The sequence below is a fragment of the Rhamphochromis sp. 'chilingali' genome, assembly GCF_963969265.1.
Source record: "Rhamphochromis sp. 'chilingali' genome assembly, chromosome: 8".
Taxonomy (NCBI): Eukaryota; Metazoa; Chordata; class Actinopteri; order Cichliformes; family Cichlidae; genus Rhamphochromis; species Rhamphochromis sp. 'chilingali'.
The window spans coordinates 22,795,449-22,820,771 of record NC_137935.1 but is presented as its reverse complement, the minus strand read 5'-3'; the positions used below and the strand labels follow the sequence as shown (position 1 = coordinate 22,820,771).

General features: G+C 39.0%; 1 protein-coding gene across 1 annotated transcript in view; it reads left to right on the top strand.

Annotated features, from left to right (window-relative positions):
• grm5b (glutamate receptor, metabotropic 5b) overlaps nucleotides 1-25,323 on the top strand; it is a 92,673-nt gene that overhangs the window by 44,793 nt on the left and 22,557 nt on the right. Inside the window, exons 7-8 of the mRNA XM_080888417.1 lie at nucleotides 24,172-24,407; nucleotides 25,184-25,305. Coding sequence (XP_080744543.1) covers nucleotides 24,172-24,407; nucleotides 25,184-25,305 — 358 coding nt within the window. The remainder of the gene's footprint in view (nucleotides 1-24,171; nucleotides 24,408-25,183; nucleotides 25,306-25,323) is intronic.

Sequence of the window (25,323 nt, the reverse complement as noted above, 5' to 3'; positions counted from 1 at the left end):
ATGGTCTCTGGCTGGGCAATTGCTGTTAAAAGTCAGTTAAATTCCTTGGATTTTGCACAGATATCTTTAACGTAGAGCTGGAGACCTGGAGGGAGTGCTGAGGAATAAGAGAAAATGATAGAGAGGAGTTTGGAAGAGCAGAGACGGAAAGGGGATGAGAGAGCCAAAGACCAAAAGGCCACCATGGTGATAAAGATAAGCAGAAATAAGAAAGACGGAGAGGTGGGGAGGTGGGGGGAGTAATGTTACCTTGGTGGTGTATTACCTCAGCAGGTGATATTACAATGTCTGCGGTGCTGAATATGAGAGATGACACTTTTATGTGTGAAGCAATAAAAAGTGATGAGGTGAGACCAGGAGGAATAGGCAGAATATACAGCCTCTGTTTTTCCTCTATCTCTTTCACCCTGACACCATTCCCATATTTCTCGCTCCCTCCTTCTCCTTCTCTCTCTTTCCACCCTGCTCTAATTCCCAGGGACCCAAATTCTGCTGTTGTGTCAAAGTTGCTGAAGTCTGAAAGTCCTTTTGTCTTTAGTTCAGTGTTACGGGGTCACTGCAATGGCAAGATTGGTCAACTCATCACATATAGATGCTTTTTCAGAACTCTTGCTGTCACATTTGAATGCACTTTTTCAGGATGTGGGGTTTATTTTTAGAAGGCCTTAATCAAACCAAAATCTTCTTCTGAACCTTAATAAAAAGTAATTTGCAAGCAAAAACAAAGGAAATCAGACAACCTATGGCTTGCCACCTCCGCCTTTCCTGCCTCCCATGAAGACTTTGTTCCTAAAACAGGAATGCTGGTTTTCGGTATCCATGCTGGCAGAGAAACTCTACTGCCACTGCCTCTTCCTTGTACAGTGTTTAAAGCAGCACTCTTAGCTAATGTTATCCAGTACCACTGCTGCAGGTGCATCAGAACGCAAACACCAAAGGGCATCTTTGTATTTCTTTGATAGCTTCTCAAAAAATTGCAGCATTCGATGTCCAGGGATGAGACTCTCTCCACTGCACAACTAGGGATGGGTAAACGGTAGTAACCAAACTGAAAAGCAGCGGACATTTCGGTGCTTTTTTTTCGGTGCTTTTTTTCCTGAGATGTCATACACTTTGGATTTTAGCCAATTATTTTACCTTTCCAAGGACAGTAGGCGGGCCCAGGTACGTAAATTCTTTTAGAGCAGAGCTGCAGATTAAAAATGCCCAAGGCAAAGCGGTCAAAGTCTGGCTGTACTTCACAGCAAAAGATGCAAACTCAGCACCCTGCAACAAGTGCTTTAAGGTGATACTGTGCAAAGGAGGTAACTCCTCGAATCTGATGAAACACCTGGCGACCCATAGCGTTTTTTTAAAAGCTGAAAAATGCACCGTATTTGATAGCTTGCTGCGAGACCTCACACCGAGCACATCTACTGCGGGTGTGGTGCCTGTTATCGGACCCGGAGTTAGCAACATCCCCCAAGAACCCGAAGAGGAGAGTCCTGGCCCCTAGCCCTGCCAGTGTAGCAGAAATGATGACGGATGATGATGATGGCAGTAGCACCCGTTCTTCTGTGCGTGAGTAGCTTAATGTTGTCCGTGTGTAACTTACGTTGAGTAGGCTAACCACATTATTAAATTAATGCATGTAAGGTGAACTAGCAAACACCGTCGTAGTTACATGCGGCTGTCTTCTTGTTTGATGGCAGATACTCCCTTCACCCTGGCAAAAAAGACTAAAATGACCAAAGAAAAAGTGGAAAACAGCTAAACATGAGAGGTTTTTGGACAGAGTTTGTGTTTTTTCCATTGATTAAGCACTGCTTCCAGCCTAGAGTGATACCATATATGCCCTATAGCTGCAGAAAAGGCTAACATTGTTATCTGTTTTACAAAAAAGCAAATGAGAGGTTTTTGGACAAAGTTTGTGTTCTCCATTCTTTAAGCACCGGTTGAACCACCGTTTAAGCACAGTTTAAGCACTGGTACCGGTTTGGCACCGGTATCGGATAAAACCTAAACCATACCTATCCCTATGCACAACTCGACTGTTTTCACCTCAAACATTACTGCTCTTCTTCTTCATAACCTTGCAAAGCACACACTTATCCACCTTACAGAATGCTGCTAGCTCCTTTTTGATCCTCTTTTCCCTCCACTCATTCTAGCTCTTCCCTAGAGATCATATCTGTGTCACTTTATCCCCCCACCTCTCTCTTGTTCTCTTTCTCAGCTCAGTGGATTTTATTTTTTCACGCCCTCTGGTATTTCAATCATCGGTCTCATTCTCTCTGGTTTGCTGTTTATTGCTCCCTTGTACTTATTTTCCACGTTTTATCTTCTCTGATAAAGTTTGGCAAACAATACCGATTGACAAACAAGAAGTAGGTGATCATCCCAAATACTGAGATTTCCAAAAGTCTTTTTTACTCCTAGTTTCATGCATGCACACCTTTCACAGCAGATGAGATTTTTAGTGAACCGGTGACTATGTACATCTCTTGACCAACTGTGTGTGTGTGTGTGTGTGTGTGTGTATTGCTCTCACACCTGACTGCATCCAGACAAAGACCACAGCTGGAGGGGAATAATTTCTGTTATCTGCACTCATCCATTTTCTAACCTACCTTGTACTCTCATTCTGTATCTGTCTCCGTTCATGGCAATGCTCAATTGCAAGTTATTTTCACTCTTTGCACCTATTTTCACTGGATGTTTTTTTCTTTTATGTGTTTTTCTTCAGTGTTTCAGTTACTAGAGCAAAGAAAGGAAAAGATTCTTCTTCTTCTTCTTCTCCTCCTCCTTCTTCTTCTTCTTCTTCTCCTTCTTCTTCTTCTTCTTCTTCTTCTTCTTCTTCTTCTTCTCCTTCTTCTCCTCATTCTTCTTCTCATTCTTCTTCTTCTTATTAGTATTATATGCGCGGACACACCATGGTGCAGTGGTTAGTCCTGTAGACTCACAGCAAGAAGGTCCTAGGTTTTAATTCACTGGCTGGTTGGGACCCTGGAACTGGCTACGGGCTCCAGTGTGGACATTAAGCTGACTAATAGGAATCCATAGGTTCCATGGTTTAGATTACCTTAATAGTAACCGAACCGTGTAGCACCATATTAATGACTAACCTCACTTTGTGGATAAGTCATATCGGATGCTCTCTTTTTCATCGACCAAACATCCCATGTCGTATGATGGTATTTCAGCCTCAACAAATACTTTTAATAAGAAAAATTTAACCCTTATCCTTTAACTTCCCTGTGCTATTGTGCTTATAACCTAGTCATTGCTCTGTTTCTTTTATATGTAAGCTATTCCCTATATAGTTTTCCATTTTTGTTCACATCCAAAGTTATAGCAGCGTATTGTACTTAAAATCTTTCAGTTAGAACATGGTATTTCATATTTAGTTGGAAACTTGCTTGCTAACTTCCTCTCTTTTTCATGGATTCCTGGACTTTAAACTTAATTGCAACACTGGGGAGAGAACAGCCACACTGATCATTTTAATGAAACTGAAAGAATTTATACCAAGTCTAAGTGGAGCCTGAGTTTGTTTAATTTTGGGAAGTGAACCAGCCTTTGGACCCAGCAATAGATAATGAAGTCAGACTTAAACTAGCAGGATGAATTACAGTTAAAATCTGTACATATGTGGACAGAGACCACAGTTGAATCCAGATTTAAATATTCAAATTGTAATTATGATGATGTGTTGGTCCTTACACACACACACACACACACACACACACACACACACACACACACACACACACACACACACACACACACTGTACTTAATTTCAAGAGTTCAGCAGAATATTTCTAAGAATTTAGGGCATTAGTAGAGTCATAATTTAAATAAAACTAAAATGAAGAAATTAAAGTAGGTATATAGAATGTCTGCCAGTATTTAAACTGAAGTACATTGTCTACTTAAATTTGTATTTGCACTCTGCAGCACAGTTAAAGTCAAGTAAATTAAATCAAAGCAAATTTGAGAAACCTTTTGTTATAATCACACAACAAAAGAGCTTGGTGGTGTTTCTGTTATTATTATTTTTGAGTGTAAATGCAAATGTGAGCTGTCATTTGAATTTTGTTTTTTCATGTTTATTCTGCACACATTTGTTGCATTAGATGGTTTGAGATTTAGTTGTCACCGGGGATACACTGATCAAAAATACACAAACTCGTAGTGGTGGATTTTGTGTGGTGCAGCAGTGGTTTGACCTTGTGTGCTGGGTTTTCGCAACACGATCAAAACATTTCTTCCTAATTGCGTGTTGTTTTATTTCTAAGGACAGCAACTCGGTGACAAACAGTATTGGAGTAAGTTTCAATAGGTCCAGATGGTCAGTGGTATTGTGGACGTTAACATGCTGGAAAATGGATGATACTGTCGTACTGCAGTAACAGATTTAAACATTCATTTTTCTCCATTATGAAAGTGCTTTTGGTTTGTTTCATCACTTCTCCTTCTGTCCAAATGACCTTCTCTGAGCTATAGTGGCTGCAGTGTGTCAGTCCAGAATGAATGAGAGTGAGCCAAATGGGCTGTCTGAACATCACTTTCAGGTTTTTTGTTTTTCTCTTTTCCTCTGTAAAAGCAACAATTGAGGCGTTATATGTCCAGGTTGTCTGTCTCCATGTCTCGTTCTCATGAACACAGTCTTACTTGAATGCATTGAGGGAATATGTTGCTGTGTCACACATCAAATCAAGGGAAAAATAATGTTGCAAAAATCTATATGCCTTTGGTGCTTTGTAGATATCAAAGGTAACTAATTATACACTGTCAATAACATAATATATAAAGCTGTGACCATTGTCTGCAAATGCAAATGGAGTCTATATATTTTTCTTTTGTTTATGAATATGAATCTTTTGTGCATGTGCTTGTATCTGTATCAGGCATTACTTAATTGCTTCTTCTAGAAAAATATTGGGAATAATCTCTCAATTTAAGTTTTATTCTTGTAAAAAAAATACAAATGCTATCAACTGAGAGAGTAGAATAAAATGGAAATGTGAGAAAAATAAATAAATTGTAGTGCTACAGTATAAGTTTAGGATAAGTTGAAAGTCCACATGTAGTAAAAAAGGCAAACAGGAAAAGATGAGAGGCAAAAGAGTGTCAAAGAAACAGAGACAGAGGGTAATGAAGTGTGGCATCAATAGATGAGTAAAAGTGAACCTGCTGCCAAGATAAGCAGGTGTGTGTGTGTGTGTGTGTGTGTGTGTGTGTGTGTGTGTGTGTGTGTGTGTGTGCGTGCGTGTGTGTGTGTGTTATTGAATGATGGGCGTGTAAAGTGGTCCGATCAGTCTCAAAATTACACAGTTGGGCACACACATGGAGACTGGCCTCGCATCTTTCTCTTTGTCTCAAACACATAAACACACACACACACACACGCTCAGACTTTAGCGCCGCTGTGTCTATGTGTGAGACAGTTCTGACATTTGGCTTAATGAGTTTTGCTGTTGTAACTGTGAACCTTGACCTCCGTTTGGCTGAGGCCATTAACAGATGAGCCGGCACAGCTCAGGAGTGGCTACCGCTTTCAGTTGAAGTCATCAGAAAGACCAGCCAAGGGACGTCATCTCCCCAGCGAACCCTGGGTGTACCCCAGGCTCTCCTCCAAGTGAGACGTGTCTGAAACACCTCATTTAGCAGGCATCCAGGAGCCAGCCTAGTCTGACTCCTGAACCACCTCTACTGGCTCTATTCAACATAGAGGAGCAGTGTTCCTCCTCTGAGCCCTTCGCAAATGACTGGACTTCTTGTCCCCTCTATAAGACAGAGTCTAAAATGGGAAGCTTATTGTTCTTTTCTTATTCTATCCATAGTGACCCAAAGTTTTTAGGTCAGGTTATTAATGTAGATTGATGAGTAAATTAGCAGCTTCACCTTCAGGCTAAGCTCTTTTTTTCCCTTTTTTTCTACAACACACCGGCACAGCGTCACTGAACCAATCTCTCTCTTTCCCCAGCCTTTTCCAAGCACATGCAGGCTTTGTTGGTTAAACTCCCATTCGACTCCATGCCTCTTTGTTTGTTTGCTTTCTTCTTATAAATCATACCAATAATAATGGTGGAGTCAAAACTATACCTCTGTGGGGAAATTACAGCTATCTTGCATCCGCTATTTAAGTCCTCACACTTAAAACTTGACGTGAGAGACATAGCTGCTACTTTTGTGATTTTCCTGTTTGGTTGAAAAGTCTCAGATTGCTGTGTGTACTGACAGAAATTGACACTTGTTGCTGTGTTATTGTGCATGGGGAGCCTTCAGCTACAATAGCAGCAGCATTTTGAAAAGATGAAGCGGCCAAATTCAGTGACTTGGATCCTTTTGACATCTGCCTTGTTTGTATTCTTACTTCAAAATTAGTGAATGTAAGGCTGTCGGATGTTGGACCACCAGCTTCCGTTTTACAATTACTTTCCAGTTGTAAGCATCTACAGTATCTAGGTGTAGTCACGTGCTCGACTTGTCTGTCCAGCTAATTAAAGCTGTCATATGTTGCTGGTGGACCACTGATGTGGGTGTGTTTCTGTCTTTATGCGTGTGTGCACTCTTTATGGTTGTAAGCAGCAGATGCTCATCTAGAATCTTTGCCAGGTTGCCATGGCAGCTAGAGAGTGGGTGGGTTGGGGTCGCGTAGCATGTTATTATTGAACTCAGACATTAACTAGAAAAATTTGCATTTCCTGTGAAAATGCAGTGTGGATGCCTTAACGCTGAAGATGTCTGCTGAAAAAAGCTGAAAAAGTTGAAAAAAAAAAAAAAAAAAAAGCTGCCCTGAGCAGGATTCGAACCTGGCCCTCCTGGTCAAAGGGCAGCTATTTAGCTCACTGAGCCAAACACTTTCTCACAAAGAAAAGGTGGAGAGATTGACAATTGTGCTGAAATGAGCAGAAGCTGCTGAGAATTGTGCTGATAAGAGGTGGAAAGGCTGAAAATGTTTCAGAAGAGGTGAATAAGCAGAATTTGGGCAATAAAAGAGGTGAAAATTCTGCTGAAAAGAGTTCAATCAGCAGAATTTCTGCTGAAAAGAGGTGAATGAGCAGAATCCTGCTGAAAAGAGTTTTTTTCTGAAAACAGCAGAAAAAACTGAAAATTTTGCTGAAAAGAGTTGAATGAGCAGAATTTTGCTGAAAAGAGGTTTTTGCTGAAAAAGAGCTGAAAAAGTTTGGATTTGTGCTGAAAAGGGGTTAAAAAAACTGAAATTTTTGCTGAAAAGGGGTGAAAAAGATGAAATTTGTGTTGAAAAAAGTTTAAAAAAAAGTTTAACTGTTAAGTGAAAGAAATGTTGCCATAAGCTGGATTTGAACCCAGGCCTCCCAGTCTGAGAACGGATGCTTATCTCACTGAGCTAAAACACAGCTCAGCCCATCATGCATAATCAGTGACCACATTGATAATGTGTTCCATTCATTTCAATGGTCAAAAGTCATAACACACATCAGCAGAAATAGCAGAATTTTTTAAAGTTTAAACATAGTATTTCTGCTAAAACTTAGTATTTATACTAAATAATATTTTTTTCCTGCCAAATCATAGCATTTGTGCTGGAACACAGAAAGTTCTGCCAAATCATACAATTTGTACTAAAACATTATTTATGATTTAGCAGAAACACTGGGACTTGGTAGAAATACTATGATTTACATGAAATACTTTGACTTAGTAGAAGTACTACAATCTAGGAAAAAAGTACTACAGCATAGCAGAAATTCTATCATTGAGCAGAATTACTAGGATTTAGAAGAAATACTAAGATTTGGCACAAACACTGATGTGGCTCAAGAACCTTTATTGTGCAGTTATACTATGATTTGGAAGAAATACTATACTTTGGCACAAATACTATGATTTGGAAGAAATACTATGTTTTAGCACAAATACTATGATTTGGCTCAAATACTATAACTATCCTCGGTCAGAAGGAGAGGCTGACATCCAGGGATTAGATTACCACAGGTGGAGTTTATTGCGGTCAGATGGATGGTACAGGGAGGTATGGCATACAGTAGGAGGATGTGGAGAGGTGATATGGTGTGGTTTCTATGATTAAGAACAGGGTATGCATTACAACATGCATACAGATTAAAGATTAAGAAAACTGGCAACAAATTCCTCCACTACAAATCAGTCTGATGCCACTTTTTACAGGGTTCCCATTTACTAAGGCACTACCCAAAAGGCACCACAAGAGGGCACTCCAACACAAGAGATGACCTATTTGCACTGATGCACTTAGTAAACAGCCCCTACTTAGCCACTACATAATACAGTGATATTACAGTATACAAATTCACACAAATACTATGATTTGGCAGAAATACTATGACTTAGTAGTAATACTATAACATAACAGATTTCCTAAAAAAACTATGAAATTGCAGTAATTCTATGAATTGGCAGAGATACTACGTTTTAGCACAAATACTATAACAACGCAGAAATACTATGACTTAGTAGTAATACTATAACATAACAGTTCAATGTTCTTGCACAAATACCACAATATGGCAGAAATACTATGTTTTAGCACAAATACTGTGATTTGGTATAAATACTATGATTTGGCACACATACTATATTCCGCAGATACACTATAACATAACAGATATTCCACAACTTAGTAGTAATACTATAACATAACAGAATTATTATTTGGGCACAAATACCACGATTTGGCAAAAATGCCATGATTCAGCACAAATATGATGACATGGCAAAAATACTATGATTGGGTATAAATACTATGATTTGGCAATAATACTGCATTTTAACACAACTACTGAGATTTGATTGAAATACTATGATTTAGAAGAAATACTATGACTCCATACAAATACGATGCTTTGGGACAAATACTATGTTTTGGTTCCAATACTATGATGTGCAACAAATACGATGATTTGGCACAAGTACTATGATTTAGTACAAATACTATGATTTGGCACAAGTACTATGATTTAGTACAAATACTATGATTTGGCAGAAATACTCTGATTTAGCAGAAGTACTATCTTTTGGTAGAAATTCCTGCTAAAAGGTAGTATTTCTGCGTTTTAGCATAAATACTGTAATTTGGCATAAATACTATGATTTGGCATAAATACTATGCCTTAGTAGTAATACTATAACATAAGAGATATACTATGGTTTTGCAGACATACTATGTTTTTGCACAAATACCATGATTTGGCACAAATGCTGTGATTTAGCAGAAATACTATGATTGGGTTCAAATACTATGATTTGGCAATAATACTGCGTTTTAACAACAACTACTGAGATTTGACTGAAATACTATGATTTAGAAGAAATACTATGACTCCATACAAATACGATGCTTTGGCAGAAATACTATGATTTGGCAGAAATACTATGACTTAGTAGTAATACTATAACATAACAGATTTCCAAAAAAAACTGAAATTGCAGTAATTCTATGAATTGGCAGAGATACTACGTTTTAGCACAAATACTATAACAACGCAGAAATACTATGACTTAGTAGTAATACTATAACATAACAGTTCAATGTTCTTGCACAAATACCACAATATGGCAGAAATACTATGTTTTAGCACAAATACTGTGATTTGGTATAAATACTATGATTTGGCACATACTATATTCCGCAGATACACTATAACATAACAGATATTCTACGACTTAGTAGTAATACTATAACATAACAGAATTATTAATTGGGCACAAATACCACGATTTGGCAAAAATACTATGATTGGGTACAAATACTATGATTTGGCAATAATACTGCATTTTAACACAACTACTGAGATTTGATTGAAATACTATGATTTAGAAGAAATACTATTACTCCATACAAATACGATGCTTTGGGACAAATACTATGTTTTGGTTCCAATACTATGATGTGCAACAAATACTATGATTTGGCACAAGTACTATGATTAAGTACAAATACTATGATTTGGCAGAAATACTATACCTTAGTAGTAATACTATAACATAAGAGATATACTATGGTTTTGCAGACATACTATGTTTTTGCACAAATACCATGATTTGGCACAAATGCTATGATTTAGCAGAAATACTATGAATGGGTACAAATACTATGATTTGGCAATAATACTGCGTTTTAACAACTACTGAGATTTGATTGAAATACTATGATTTAGAAGAAATACTATGACTCCATACAATACGGTGCTTTGGCACAAATACTATGATTTGGCACAAGTACTATGATTTAGTACAAATACTATGATGGTGCAGAAGTACTATGTTTCAGTACAAATACTATGATTTGGCAGGAATACTATGTTTTACCAGTAATACTATGTTTTGGTACAAATACTATAATTGAGTACAAGTACTATAAGATTATAGAAATACTATGATTTAGCAGAAATGCAATGTTTTTGCAGAAACACTGTAATTTCGCTTAAATATTATGAAATAGCAGTAATTCTATGACTTGGCAGAGATACTACGTTTTAGCACAAATACTACAACAACGCAGAAATACTATGACTTAGTAGTAATACTATAACATAACAGTTCAATGTTCTTGCACAAATACCACAATATGGCAGAAATACTATGTTTTAGCACAAATACTGTGATTTGGTATAAATACTACGATTTGGCACACATACTATATTCCACAGATACACTATAACATAACAGATATTCTACGACTTAGTAGTAATACTATAACATAACAGAATTATTAATTGGGCACAAATACCACGATTTGGCAAAAATACCATGATTCAGCACAAATACGATGACATGGCAAAAATACTATGATTGGGTACAAATACTATGATTTGGCAATAAAACTGCATTTTAACACAACTACTGAGATTTGATTGAAATACTATGATTTAGAAGAAATACTATTACTCCATACAAATACGATGCTTTGGGACAAATACTATGTTTTGGTTCCAATACTATGATGTGCAACAAATACTATGATTTGGCACAAGTACTATGATTTAGTACAAATACTATGATTTGGCACAAGTACTAAGATGCAGTAGAAGTACTTTGCTTTAGCAGAAATACTATGATTGAGGAGTAATACTTAAACATAGGAGAAATACTGATACACAGACACACATACACAGACAGTAAAGGGAACAGGAGCTGTTGAGTCTGGGCTTGGTATATGTAGGTCAGTTAAATTAGCTGCACCTGCTGTAGTCAGCCCTTACACACACAGACACAGAGAGAGGTGTGAGTTTTCTTCAGTGTATTTCTGACATTCAGGATTCCCCTCGAACAAATGGCCATAATTTCCTAACCGTAGAGGCTAGAACGGTCATTCAGACATCGTTTTGTTCAGAAGAGATGGGGGAATCTTCAGGTCTTCTTAATTCAGAGATAAAATATAAATTATTAAAGATATATGACTTGTAATACACTGTAACTGTGTAGAGGCGAAGCAAAAACTGCCTTGACTTGCTCTCAAACAACCTTTGGTAACTCTAAATCTATATGGAGCATCAAAATCATTCTTTCACCGTAAGAAACAGCAGGCTTTGGTGAACAGTCATGGAAATTTTCAGGGCTCTGTGGAAATCCATCGAAAAGATATGATGAGAGAAAAAAGTGCCTCATTTCCAGAATTTGAAATCTGATGAAATCTGAGCGAGGGACAAATTTCCACCCCTCAATCAAGTCTAACTCATCTCAGAACGGTAATAGGTGAGAAAATAATTCTTGAATTGTGAGCATCAGGAGTGTCTGAAGATATACAGGGACAAGCCTTATGTCTTAACTTCGCTTCGTTAAGGAGATATGACAATTTGAAAATGCCTCTCATTACAGAAATCCAGCGGTGATTTTGAACAAACTCTCCATTGAGTTTATATGGAGAGTTTTCACACTTTGTGTTACTCTGAGGAGATTTGCAAAATATCTATGAGTCCCACAACAATGATAGGGGCATTTTCTGAAAGCCAGCAAAAATACCTACGTTTTGATGTATAATTTGTGGGGCTTGAGTGGAAATTGAGCGAGTAGCAAGAAGTTGTTTGGACATGAAGAGAAAATTCAAACAGTTTCACTGTCCCCTCTGAGTTAATTGCATAGCAACCATAGCAACGCATGTATTTTCTGAAAAATCACAATTTTGCCACTGAAGACTTAAAGAGAGATAAGATGAAAACGGTAGAAGATCTGAAAAAGCTGAATCACACAGGAATAGCCCAATAATTTGAGAACGTTTTAAAGTTTGAATGGAGTTTCTAGGTGAAAGTATGAGGCAGTAGTTAAGTTTCAAAGACAAGAAAGTTTTAGCAGAATTGTGGAAGTTTCCCATTCATTTCAATGGGACAAATTAAAGGAAAAAAGTGTAATATTTTAAAAAGTATAATAGTAATAAACACCAAAAGTCATAGCCGGCATTAGCAGAAAGAGCAGAACAGTTTAGAGTTTGAACGGTGAAAATAGCACAAAAATTGTGGAAGTAGATCCACGGCGAAAAGTGTACGGAAACACCCGGAATAATAAAGAATAAAGAGAAACAGGATCTCAATAGTGTGGATGCCTTGAGGGCATCCACACAATTACTAAAGTGACCTATTGGCAGCACAACCTCAGATCAGATTCAAGTATTTTGCCAAACCAAAATCTCTGACCTTGTTTTCCTGAGCTAAACCAATTTTACTACAATGATTGGACTGATATCCAAATTTCTATATTAACTAGAAAAAATTGCATTTCCTGCGAAAATGCTGTGTGGATGCCTTTACGCTGAGGATGTCTGCTGAAAAAAGCTGAAAAAGTTGAAAAAAAAAACAAAAAAAAATTTTGGCCAGAGCGGGATTCGAACCTGGCCCTTCTGGTACTCAAGGGAGGATCTCATCTCACTGCGCCACAATCATTCTCACAAAGAAGAGGTGGAGAGACTGACAATTGTGCTGAAATGAGCAGAAGAGGCTGAGAATTGTGCTGATAAGAGGTGGAAAGGCTGAAAATGTTTCAGAAGAGGTGAATAAGCAGAATTTGGGCAGAAAAGAGGTGAAAACTCTGAATATTTTGCTGAAAAGAGTTCAATCAGCAAAATTTCTTCTGAAAAGAGTTCAATCAGCAGAATTTTGCTGAAAAATGTTTTTTTCTAAAAACAGCAGAAAAAACTGAAAATTTTGCTGAAAAGAGTTGAATGAGCAGAATTCTGCTGAAAAGAGTTGAATGAGCAGAATTCTGCTGAAAAGAGTTGAATGAGCAGAATTCTGCTGAAAAGAGGTTTTTGCTGAAAACAGCTGAAAAAGCTGGTATTTGTGCTGAAAACAGCAGAAAAAACTCAAAATTTTGCTGAAAAGAGTTCAGTCAGAAGAATTCTGCTGAAAAGAGGATAAGTTGTGAAAAAACTCAAAATTGTGCTGAAAAGGGGTGAAAAAGCTTAAATTTGTGTTGAAAAGAGTTAAAAAAGTTTAAGTATTGACTGAAAGAAATGTTGCCATAAGCGGGATTTGAACCCGGGCCACCCAGTCTGAGAACGGACGCTCATCTCACTGAGCTAAAACACAGGTCAAGCCGGCAAGGAAAATCAGTGAGGCCACTAATGATATGGCAGAAATGGGCAAAAAATATTGCAAAAACAATTCAATATCTCAAAAAGTATAGAAGTTATGAGCACCAAAAGTCATAGCCGGCATTAGCAGAAAGAGCAGAATTTTTTAAAGTTTGAATGGCGAAAATCGGATGAAAACTGTGGGAGTAGTTCCACGGCGAAAAGTGTACGGAAACACCCGGAATAATAAAGAATAAAGAGAAACAGGAACTCAATAGTGTGGATGCCTATTAAGGCATCCACACAATAAAGTGAGACTGGGAATTAAATTCGGGCAAAACATCCACAGCTGTATCGTGACCAACTGCAACCACAACTGAAGTCAGGAAGAAACAATAGAATGGATGAATTTAAAGTTGTGGAATCACAAATGCTGTGTTCCATTTACTCATTTTAATTTGGATGAAGTGATTAACAAAGATATGTTTTGGGGTGCAATGATACAGCCAGGTATCATTGCACCCCAAAACAATGATACCTGGCTGTATGATACCTGAAACAATAGTTTCAGCTTTAAACCTTTCCAGTTTCACCATATCTCAGTGAGTTTGTACAGTTGTACAGTCCCTACAGTTTAGTGTACGGCTGCTCAATTATGGCATAAATGATAATCACGATTATTTTCACTGAAATTAAGATCTCGATTATTTGACGATATTTATTTAACAATAACAAAGTATTGAATAATGGCTTTAAAGATTGTCAAAATAATATAAAATAGTGTGCAAATACTGATAACAGTGCAAATGTTTGCAATATAAAAAATAAATGAAAAATGTAAACATCTATGTTTAGTTGCTCTGTGGTGCAGCTACGACACCGTAGCAAAGTTTACACACTATGTCTACTTGATCCACGTCTGACTCCACGAACCCATAATGTTTCCACACCACTGAAGTTGCTGAAGTGCATTCTTTCTTCAGCAGCCATTATCCTCTCCTCTCCAAATAACTTCTGCTTAGCTTTCCGAGCTTTCCTCGGGTCCTCTTAATTGTTGTGACGCATGTTCGAAACGCAGAGAGGTGCGCTCGATTTGCCACACAGAGCAGCGCGAGAGTAAAGCACGAGGGAGGTGCTTATAATCAGCTCAGTCATTTTTAATGATTGCTGAAAACCCAGATCGTAATTTAGATTAAAATTTGATTAATTGAGCAGCCCTAGTTTAGTGTAGAAGTTCATTCATCACACATGTTGTGTCATGCTACACTAAGCATTTCATTTCACCTTTCTGCTCTGGTGAAATCCTGTGACTTACACTCATGGCATCTTTGCTAATTATTATTGTCTGTTCGTAAATGCAAATATCAAATCAGCCAATCGTATCACAGTAGCTCGGTGCTTGGGTAAAAACAATCCACTGAAGCTCCAAGTAAGCATTTCCTGCACATCTCTAGGATTTACAGAGAAACTGTCTGAAGAGAGTAAATATCTAGTGAGTGTCAGTTCTCTGAGTGAAAAAGCCTTGTTGAATTCAGAGGTCAGAGGAGAATAGCCAGGCTGCTTTGAGCTGACAGGAAGGCAACGGTCTCTGAGATAACCACTTGTTACAGCCAAGGTATGCAGACAAACATTTCTGAGGGTCAAAGTTTGGCATAAACAGCATGAAAGCATCGACTCATCCTGCCATGTATCAACAGTTCAGGCTTCTGCTGGTTTAATAAAGTTTTGGATATTTTCTTGGCACAACCTGGACTCCTTAATACCAATTGATCACCATTTAAATGCCACAGTCTTATTGAGAATCATTGCTGATTATGTTCATTCTATTGTGATCACAGTGTAATCATGATGGCTGCTTCCAGCGGGATAAAATCCACCATGTCAGAGAGCTTAAATCATCTCAAACTGGGTGTTTTTAACATGAAAGTGAGTTTATTGTAATCAACTGGCCTCCACAGTCAAAAGATCTTAATCCAATAAGGAGATTCACATCATGCAAGTACAGCTGATTAATCTGTAGCAACTATGTGACGCTATCATGTGAATATGGAACGAAAGGAATCTTTCCAACACCCTGATGAATCTTTGAAGGCAAAAGGGATGCCATATCACAAAAGAACCATCTAAAATCTGTGATTACTAACCAGAAATTAATGACTATTGCTGTTTCGGGTGATTAATAGACATATGTGTATCTCAAATGACCTAATAAAGATAATGGTTCAGGATCAAAATGGGCCAGATCATCTTGTCTTTCTTGCACATCTTTTCACATCTAAAACTGAATTGAATTTAAAAGATAAGAATGGCTGAATTGAGAGAAATCAAGATGCAACAGATGGAGACAGCAAGTAGAAACAGGTTTTTTCTAGGTGCAAGGATTACATAATTGTTGATCGTGCGTGCTGTATTTCTCTGTAAATATCCATATGGAAAAGAAACACAAATAATTTAGAATGAACTATATTTAAATTGTCTCACGTAAACATTATGTGTTACGTTACTTTGTTTGTTTTGGGGTGTGAACCTCCTGGTCAGCTGAGCCCCCCTTGTTCTCAGTCTGCCTTCATGGGTTTTCTCTGGTTTCCATCCACAGTCAAAATCATGCAGAATAGGTTCTTTGATCATTCTTCATTGACTGTAGATGTGGATATGAGAGTGTGGTTGTCTGTTTCTCTTTGTGTTTGACCTGTAATAGACTGGCACCCTGTCTAGCATACTCTAGACAGGGTGTGTGTCCCTCTCTCCTGCTTTATGTCAGCTGAGAGACGGCTTCAAGTTGATCGATGGAAGGGTAAATTGCTTTTCCACATGAGACTATTTTCATAAGAATGATTGTTAGTGTGATGGCAAGGGGGAATACATTAAAATCTTTTATTTTCATTTGCTCATTGTGCTTGGTCCACCTGGAAGACCTCGCCTGGAACTTAAAGAGTTGGAAACGCCTGGCTTAGATAGATTTCATAACCAAGAAAGAGCCGACTGAAAATTAATAATAATTTGCAAATGAGTTCCAGTTTCTATTTATACTCTGAATGAACAGAATGGAAAGGCAATTGCCCCAGGCCTCTGTATGTAGGATTGGTTTTTAAAAGTTCTGCTTAAGGTGGTGCAGTGGCCTACAACACTGGCATACTGTACGGTTATGCAAATAGCATTTCCAATATTGGTAGAGATGGGGTGCCTGATGTTAATTGAATAGTGAATAGAAAAGTGTGTGTGCGTGTGTGCATACACTTAAAATCCAGTGTGCTTCTAATGAGACGCAAAGTACAGACGGCAGGTTGAGCGTGGGCTGGAAACCATGGCGACGGCCTTCGGCTCCTAGACATGTGGAGAGAGGCAGAGCGAGGATGTCATGTAAAACAGCCATTGTGATCAAAAATAGAGTGATTGATCAGCCTGATGTATGATACTACTGTTTACAATTACTGTGTTTTTACAGATACATCTACAGGTATGCACATAATCAGTTTTTACTCTTCACACACACACACACACACACACACACACACATATATATATATATATATATATATATATATATATGTGTGTGTGTGTGTGTATATATATATATATATATATATATATATATATATATATATATATATATATATATATGAATGATCTATTGGGGCTGGGGTCTATCACACCAGGCAAGACCCCAGGTGCAGGCTGTGTAAAGATGCTCCAGAGATAATCCAGCACATAACAGCAGGGTGCAAGATGCTAGCAGGCAAGGCATACATGGAACACCATAACCAAGTGGCTGGCATAGTGTACAGGAACATCTGTGCCGAATATAACCTGGAAGTGCCGATGTCAAAATGGGAGCTGCCCCCAAGGGTGATGGAGAATGGCCGAGCTAAGATCCTGTGGGACTTCCAGATACAGACGGACCAAATGGTGGTTTCTAACCAACCAGACATAGTGGTGGTAGACAAACAGAAGAAGACGGCCGTAGTGATCGATGTAGCGGTTCCGAATGACAGCAACATCAGGAAGAAGGAACACGAGAAGCTTGAGAAATACCAAGGGCTCAGAGAAGAGCTCGAGAGGATGTGGAGGGTGAAGGTGACGGTGGTCCCCGTGGTAATCGGAGCACTAGGTGCTGTGACTCCCAAACTAGGCGAGTGGCTCCAGCAGATCCCGGGAAAAACATCGGAGATCTCTGTCCAGAAGAGCGCAGTCCTGGGAACAGCTAAGATACTGCGCAGGACCCTCAAGCTCCCAGGCCTCTGGTAGAGGACTTGAAGCTTGAAGGATAAACCGCCCACAGGGGCGAGTGGGGAATTTTATATATATATATATACTGTATATTTATTAGTGGTGCAATGGATCAAAAATCTCACGTTCGGATCGGATCACGGTTTTAACTCACAGATCGGATCAATTTTCGGATCAGCAAAAAAAAAAGAAAAAAAGACAACATTTTAACATTTACTTATTAACTTATTTAAGTCTTTTTAGCCTATTAAAAACATTCAACTCAAGACTCATTCCACGCAATTATATAAAAACAAATTAAGGCGCAATATAGGGCAGTACAGGGCTTTGTATCTACCACTCCGCTGTGATATAACGAGCGGTCACAGTCCCGTGGCTTTCCGCTGACCTGGAGGTCCATTTGTAGTTGGGCAACAGAAGATGCCTGGGACAGTTCAGCCATAACTTTAAACTTTTCCTGCTCATACATGCCTGGGTACAATCTTGTCACTGAAGTGGATGCGGAACGAGATATCATAGCGTGGCTCAAGCACGTTCATCACAGTTTAAACCCCTTGTTTTGCACAACGGAATACGGCCTCCCGTCTGCAGCTAAACACCCAGTAGCTTTTGTAATAGCTTTAGCCCAGTCGGACTGGGCAGCAAAGGGCTGCTTAAATGCCGCAAACTCCTCTGCTCCTCCACTTGGGCCGCTAGCGCTGGCCATAACTATCGCTTGACAGACTGACCACGCACACCATAGACATACTTTTTTTCCTTCTTTTTCGAATCTTCGGATCACGTGCGTGCCGAACCGTGGAGTAGGATCAGTTTTGGATTATGGATCAACTGTGATCCGTTGCACCACTAATATATATATTTAACTATCTGTTTATCTGTCTGTCTGTCAGACACAGACAGACAGACAGACTTGTGACGTCACCTGTACAGTTGCATATCGCAAGTGCATCCTTGTGTTTTTGTTCAAAACTGTAGGCTTTAATCATTTTTTGGCAAGAAAGTAAAGAGTACAAAGCTTCTTTAAATACATAGTGATGACAAACCTCACACACCTTTGGTGGTTTTGTGATTGGAAGCATGCAGCTTGCCTGTTGTGCTCTCACAAATGAGGTGGGAACTGAAATGAATCAATTACCATACATTAGCAGTGGGTGTGCTGGAAACTAGTGTCAGTCATCGCATATCACACCAACTTCTCTCATGCTTTGTAGAACAGTGTGGTCCATGCAATGAATCGCTGGCACTTTGTACCTGAACAAAGTGAGTTCACTCTGTTAAAGGATCCTAATATCCTTGTTGAAGATGTGCAGGTTTGCTTCTTAGCATGCTGCAGCTCCTTAGTAATCAGGAATCCACAAATATTTAGCAGACTGTGAGTAATTTGTATTTGAAACATTCAGATTAACACATTAATTATATGTAGGTGCTGTACAGTCATTTAAAAAAGACCTATTTCTAGCATGTCCTTGTCCTTGACAACAACGTTACAGTTTGCAGTGTGAAAAAGAACCAAGATTCCACCCGACTGTGCCTCCGCCTACAGCCTACTTTGATACAAACAAGTCACCAAGATACCAAACAGGCAGTGTTACAAAAGTATCACTGCACCACAGCAAAATTGAACGTGACACATCTCACATGTAAGGCACCTTAAAGCAGTCTAATGCAGGCTCTGTATGTGAACTCAGTCCTTTATTAATAGTCCCTACTTTCAGATTAAAAAATGCTACTTAATAAATAATTAGCTAAGTGATATTGCATATTGTTTAAAGAAACAACAGTTTGCACATGAGCACAACAGTGAACTGCACGTGTGAACAGCCGTAAAATGTTTCAGTGAAAAACTAAAAATAGGAATCTGGCATTTGGATGAAAATGTGTTATTTGTGGAGACAACTTCCATTTTCCAAAATGTGTGGGAGTCATCTAGCCATCTGAGAAACTATTATTTTATTTATGCAAGACAGAGAACAGAGCAAATATCATTTGCAGCAATTGTACTGGAGAGCTCACAAAACATATTGCTTTCTGAAGGGCCCAATTAGAAGTTTGTTGATAAATCACTGCAGATCTTTGTTTTCTGTTTTTCCTCTGCAGTCATTAGTGTGAGTGTGAAGCCAAAAGTTGGGCTGGTAGAGCAATGAAAGGCTGGAAAAGTTGTGTTATCCTATTATTAACACGCGAGCAATGTGATTGAGTATTGGGTATGTAAAAGGACATTCATGAGGAAAGAATGAGTTTAGCAGTTTCAGGATAAAGTGTGATGCAAAACAGCAAAGAAATTTAAGGGTTTTCATGAATTACAGTATTCAAAATTCATATTTGAAATTCAGAACAGAACTCAGCACTGCGTTAAACCAAACAAGTTCACTCGTCAAAATAGTTGAAAGCAAGCAAACTTTTCATTTTACATTTTAGTTTTCCTCATTTTGGTGCTAGCAGATGCTAGAGCACATTTGCAGTAAACCATAGGAGTATGGAAAGCCAGAGATTTTCCATTTTTGTTTTGTAATACATGGAGAATGTGGACGGGTATTTTCTGGGCCAAATTAAAAGAAAAAAAAAGTTGTCATCTGGATGGCACCATACTTTGCCCCAAATCCTGGATTTATCATTCAGCATTAATGGGTGTGCTACCCATGCCGAGGGGCATTAATGCACCCCCCATACAATCATGAATGCTGCTTTAAAAATTTTCTTGCTTATAAATATGGGGTGTATAAAAGAGAATCATCTGATTTCAGCGATTTAATCCCACAGCTGAAGCACGTCCTCTTAGAAATAGGGGATTTGTGAGTTTCATGTGGTTGGCGGTAGGTAGCATAACAAGAACAGTGGCTGCACTGAAACTAGACATGCTACCAAAAGCATAGGGGAAGTTTGACTAGCTATCATGTCTGGATACATGCTGTGCACTCGGAGGGGGAGACATTGAGTATTTGTGAGCATTGTAAGTTTTGTACGCAAAAACCTTTAAAATACATACTTAATTATAATTAACCACAAGTTTCCATGTCCATTACTTAACATTGGAGGATGATTAATGGAAGAGTGTGCATGTTGCAAAATTTTTTTGGGGAGCTGCAGGTGTGACCTGGAAAGTTACCAAAGTGGTGGCAAGTTAAAGAAGGAAAAGAGGAAAGTATAATTGCTAAACATGAAGAATAATGAGAGAAATGTGCCTGTGTATTAACAAGTAATTATGTATTGAAAGTATGGGCGTTATCTATGGAAAGAAAAGTAAGAAAATGAAGTCGGTGAGGCAAAAAAGGCATAAAAAAGAGAGAGTGAGAGGCACATAATTACAGATGGCTGCAGTGGAATGTGACAGAGCCGGAGAATAAAAAAGAACAGGATAGAAAAGCAGAGCAAAGGGGCTCAAGGGAAAGCTGAAGGTGAGGCGATAATGAGAGGAGGCAAGAAAAAAAAGACAGATGAGGGGAAAAAAAACCTGTGTCAGAGAAAAAAGGAGAAACCCATTGATGAGATGAGGATTAGATGGTGCTGATTAATGATCATTGATTGTTTACCTCGGCATGTCTCTTTCTACTTCTGTGATTTCACTCGCCTGCCTGTCAGTCTCTTCTTTCTTTCTTTCTTTCTTTCTTTCTTTCTTTCTTTCTTTCTTTCTTTCTTTCTTTCTTGCTGTCTTGCTGTCTTGCTTTGGAACCTGCTGTGTGTCATAATGTCAGTACAACACTATGTTAAACAAAGTCCAGGAGGAAAAATCTCACATAAATATCCCAAATCCTTTCATTTCATGCCGCAGGGGAGCTGTTCATCGATCCCTCATCCTCTGCATGGCACCATAGACAAACATTTACTGCAGTCAGCGGCCAAAATTCAGCTCCACTGACTTTCACTTTTTATGGAGTTATTTTAAAGACACATGATCTCAAATCGAGTTAAAATGTGATGTTTACAACAATCTGGTATGAAATTGGTAGATATTCCATGGCTGGTTATTCTGTGTGTCACTGGAAGTTTGATTCATTTATTTATTCATTTATTTTGTTAAATGAAACCCATAACACCATATTTCAATGAAAATGGACATCAAACAAACATCCATTGTTCTGGTTAATTTCATATAACCAAAATAATAACTAGAAGAGCTATAATAAAAGCATTAAAAGAGGTTAACAAGCTTTCCTCATAGAAGCACATCAACCCCCAGCCCTTTCATGCCAATAGAACACCACACATTGCACCCTTGTGCACTTATATTTGTAAGTTTAATGTAATGGATTGCAATCTAGAAATGTTTCTACCTTGATTTATAACAACAGCCACATGGCAGGAGGTGACAGCAACAACAGAGAGAATAAAAAAAAGGGGGAATGCGCTTGATGGCAGACAGACACTGCAAGGAATGCTGTTGGAGAAAATGAGTTTTGTTCTCCGGAGGCTCAGAGAGAGAAAAAAATAAGAAGGGAAGAATGAAGGAAGGAAGGAAGAAAGAAAGATCGTTGTCTTGCTTGAGGCCTTGTTGGGTGTAGTTGTGAAAGGACGAGAGAGGATTTGTCATTCACATCCACTTCTCTCTCTTTATCTTGCTCTCTCACACACACACAGACACACTCACTTTGCCATCTGTTCCTCCTTGAGGAACAGTAAACCCAAATCTCCTCCAAAAAATGCAAAATGCAGCGATATGTCTCCACAGTTTATGTATGTGCATTGTGAGGAAGTTATATTCGTCTTGCTGGTGTCTGACGAGGCATTGCTGCTGAGCTGCAGCCAAAATACTCCATTTGACCTAGATCGTCTCTGAGCCCGGCTGGCGTATGCATGCGTGTGTGTTTATGTGTCTGTGCATCCTAGTTCTGTCTATTTCTCAGCAATAAAATGACTTTTGGACATTGTCCATAATGATATAAGCTTTCCCTGCCTCCCTGTCATCTGTCTCTCTGATAATCGTTGGTTTTGTGCCAGCTTTCACGGCAGTTCTCTTTTTTTATTTCTGTTTCTCTGACTTTAGTTTGATTTCACTCTGTTTCAATTTTTTTTTCTTTTCTTCCATTCCTGCAAGGGAACTGGGAAACTTACAAAGTAAATGTCATCTACAGTGTCTGCGTGTGGATGTGCGAAAAAGGGTTTATTTGTTACAGTGACATAGTGCTGACCCTGTGCTTTACCTCTCAAGCTAAACCTGCACACCCCTAAGTGTTTCCTGTATTTTGAGCTGTGAAGATATAATAAAACTCGAATGGCCCACTTTCCTCTGCGGTTGCTGTGAAAAGGTACCTTGGATTTTAAGCAAACCCAGACAATCCCACAATTTGACCCTTCTTCCCACCTTAGTGAAAGCGAGAAGAAGAATTTCCTCTTGACAGGAAGAGACCTTCAGCTGAACCACGCTCAGACATAAGCAGCCATTTACTGTGAACAGTCAGCGGAGAGAAGTTAGAGGCAATACAAAAACTGAAGGAGAGAGTAAACAAAATGAAATGATGCAGACTGAGTAGATGGGGCACATTTGGGAAGCTGACATAAGCTGTAAAAGACTGTACTGCAGTTTATTTGTTGGGATAGCATCTGGTGAAGTCAAAAGCCTATAGTGGAGGAGTTTCTATGAGGATGTCAGTCATGGTTCTATTCGGCATTAAAAACACTGGAGCTTGGCGCCAGTTTAGCTCTGTGCACTAAAATGGTGGCCACATGCCGTACGGCTAAGAGCGGCCGGCCTGGGTTCGAGTCCAACCCACAGTCCTTTGCTGCATGTCTTCCCCCTCCTCTCTCTGCCCCTGCTTTCCTGGCCTCGCCTCACTGCGTCTGACAAATAAAGCTGAAAAAGGCCAAATAAATAAATAAATACGCAGGAGCTCAACTACGAGGGGAAATAAAGGACCAGTACAAGATTCATTAGAAGCTTCCTTGATAGCACATGTATATACAGTTAGATTTATACATTTTTGGGCAGTGAGACTTGCCTCTGTACACCACCACACTGGATTTTAAAATCAAACAATCAGGATGTAACTGTGCAGTGCAGAAATGGCCATTCTCTGTGTGATTTAATGGAATTAGATGACATGAAAAACTGTCCAAACTCCAAAGTGATCGTGGGAAATAACTCTGTGGTAGTATTGTGATAATATCAACTACTGACATTATTTTCATTTCTCCTAATATTTCTCCTGCAGTCTTGCATACTTGAGCTGCATTTTGGCTGTCTTGGCACAAAAAAAATGCACCAAATGTGGAGATACTGTACTCTACAAGAACTCCTCCTCTGCTTTTGTGCAGTATTGTGGTGTTCCTGCAGGGCCTTCTTGCTTGTCTGTTTTGATTTTGATGTTTGACGTTGGTCTTCTCTCATATTATTGACATCTGTTACCCAAAAATTAAATCCTGTTTGGATGTGAAAAAGTGGAGCACAGATAATTGGACTGAATTAATTCTAGTCATCATTTTATTTGTATCTCTGCAGTGATGGATGGGCGGACAGGTATGATGTGACAGATGGCTATGTTAAGGAAGCGGCCGGCGGGATTACCATCAAGCTCCAGTCGGCTGACGTGAAATGGTTTGATGAATACTACCTTAAACTTCGTCCTGAAAACAATCACAGAAACCCTTGGTTTCCAGAGTTCTGGCAGCATCGCTTTCAGTGTCGACTAAAAGGTCACACCCAGGAGAACAGCAAGTACAACCGCACCTGCAGCAGTAAGTACAGACAGAAATAGAAATACAGTCAAAAATAGACTGCCGTTATTGCACTTGAACATTTTTAATGGTAGAGTTACTATAGTTTACATTAGGTTTGTTATTGGTCAAGTCCCTTTACTCACATAAGGGATAACACCAGAAATTTACAGCTGTGCTTGAATACTGAAAGAAAAGAGAGGCTGTATTGTTGGCAGACAACATATATTGTTTTGAGTCTGCATAACAGGCCACAGTACCAATCTGCATTTCTTTTGATAGGTTTTTGTAATGGCTGCTGTTAATGCAAATAACAAACAAAGAGAATGTGTGAACACACAGTCACACACCTACACACAGACCACATGGATGCACAGAGCTTTCCGGTTCATCTGCAGCCATCTCGTGTGGCTGTGAGTGAACCCACCCTTTATTTTCAGCTTCTATCCGCCCCCATGTCTTTCTCCCTCTGTTCCTTTCCCCCCATTCATAGGCAAAACAGTGTGTGAGCGTAGCATCAAAGGGACCCGTGTCTCATGTATTCTAATGAAATGGGACGTGAAATACAAATGAACAGGACACAGACAGAGACAGAAAGAAAATGAGACACGGAGGTGGAAAGTAACTGATGAGGAAGAGAAATGACAGCGGTCTTTGATGTTTGGCGGGGACAGTTTTTTCATAAAACCTAAAGGGGATATTAAGAGTTTCTCTGATATGTTTGCCTTTTTTCTACCTACTGTTCCTCACTAACCCAACTGTCCATTTCCCCCAACTCTACCCCTTCACCTCTGCAGAGCGAGAGTCACTTCGGCAGCAATATGCACAGGACACTAAGATGGGATTTGTCATTAACGCCATCTACTCAATGGCATATGGCCTGCATAACATGCAACGGTCACTCTGCCCAGGTTACAAGGTAGGTGCTGCTCTGGTG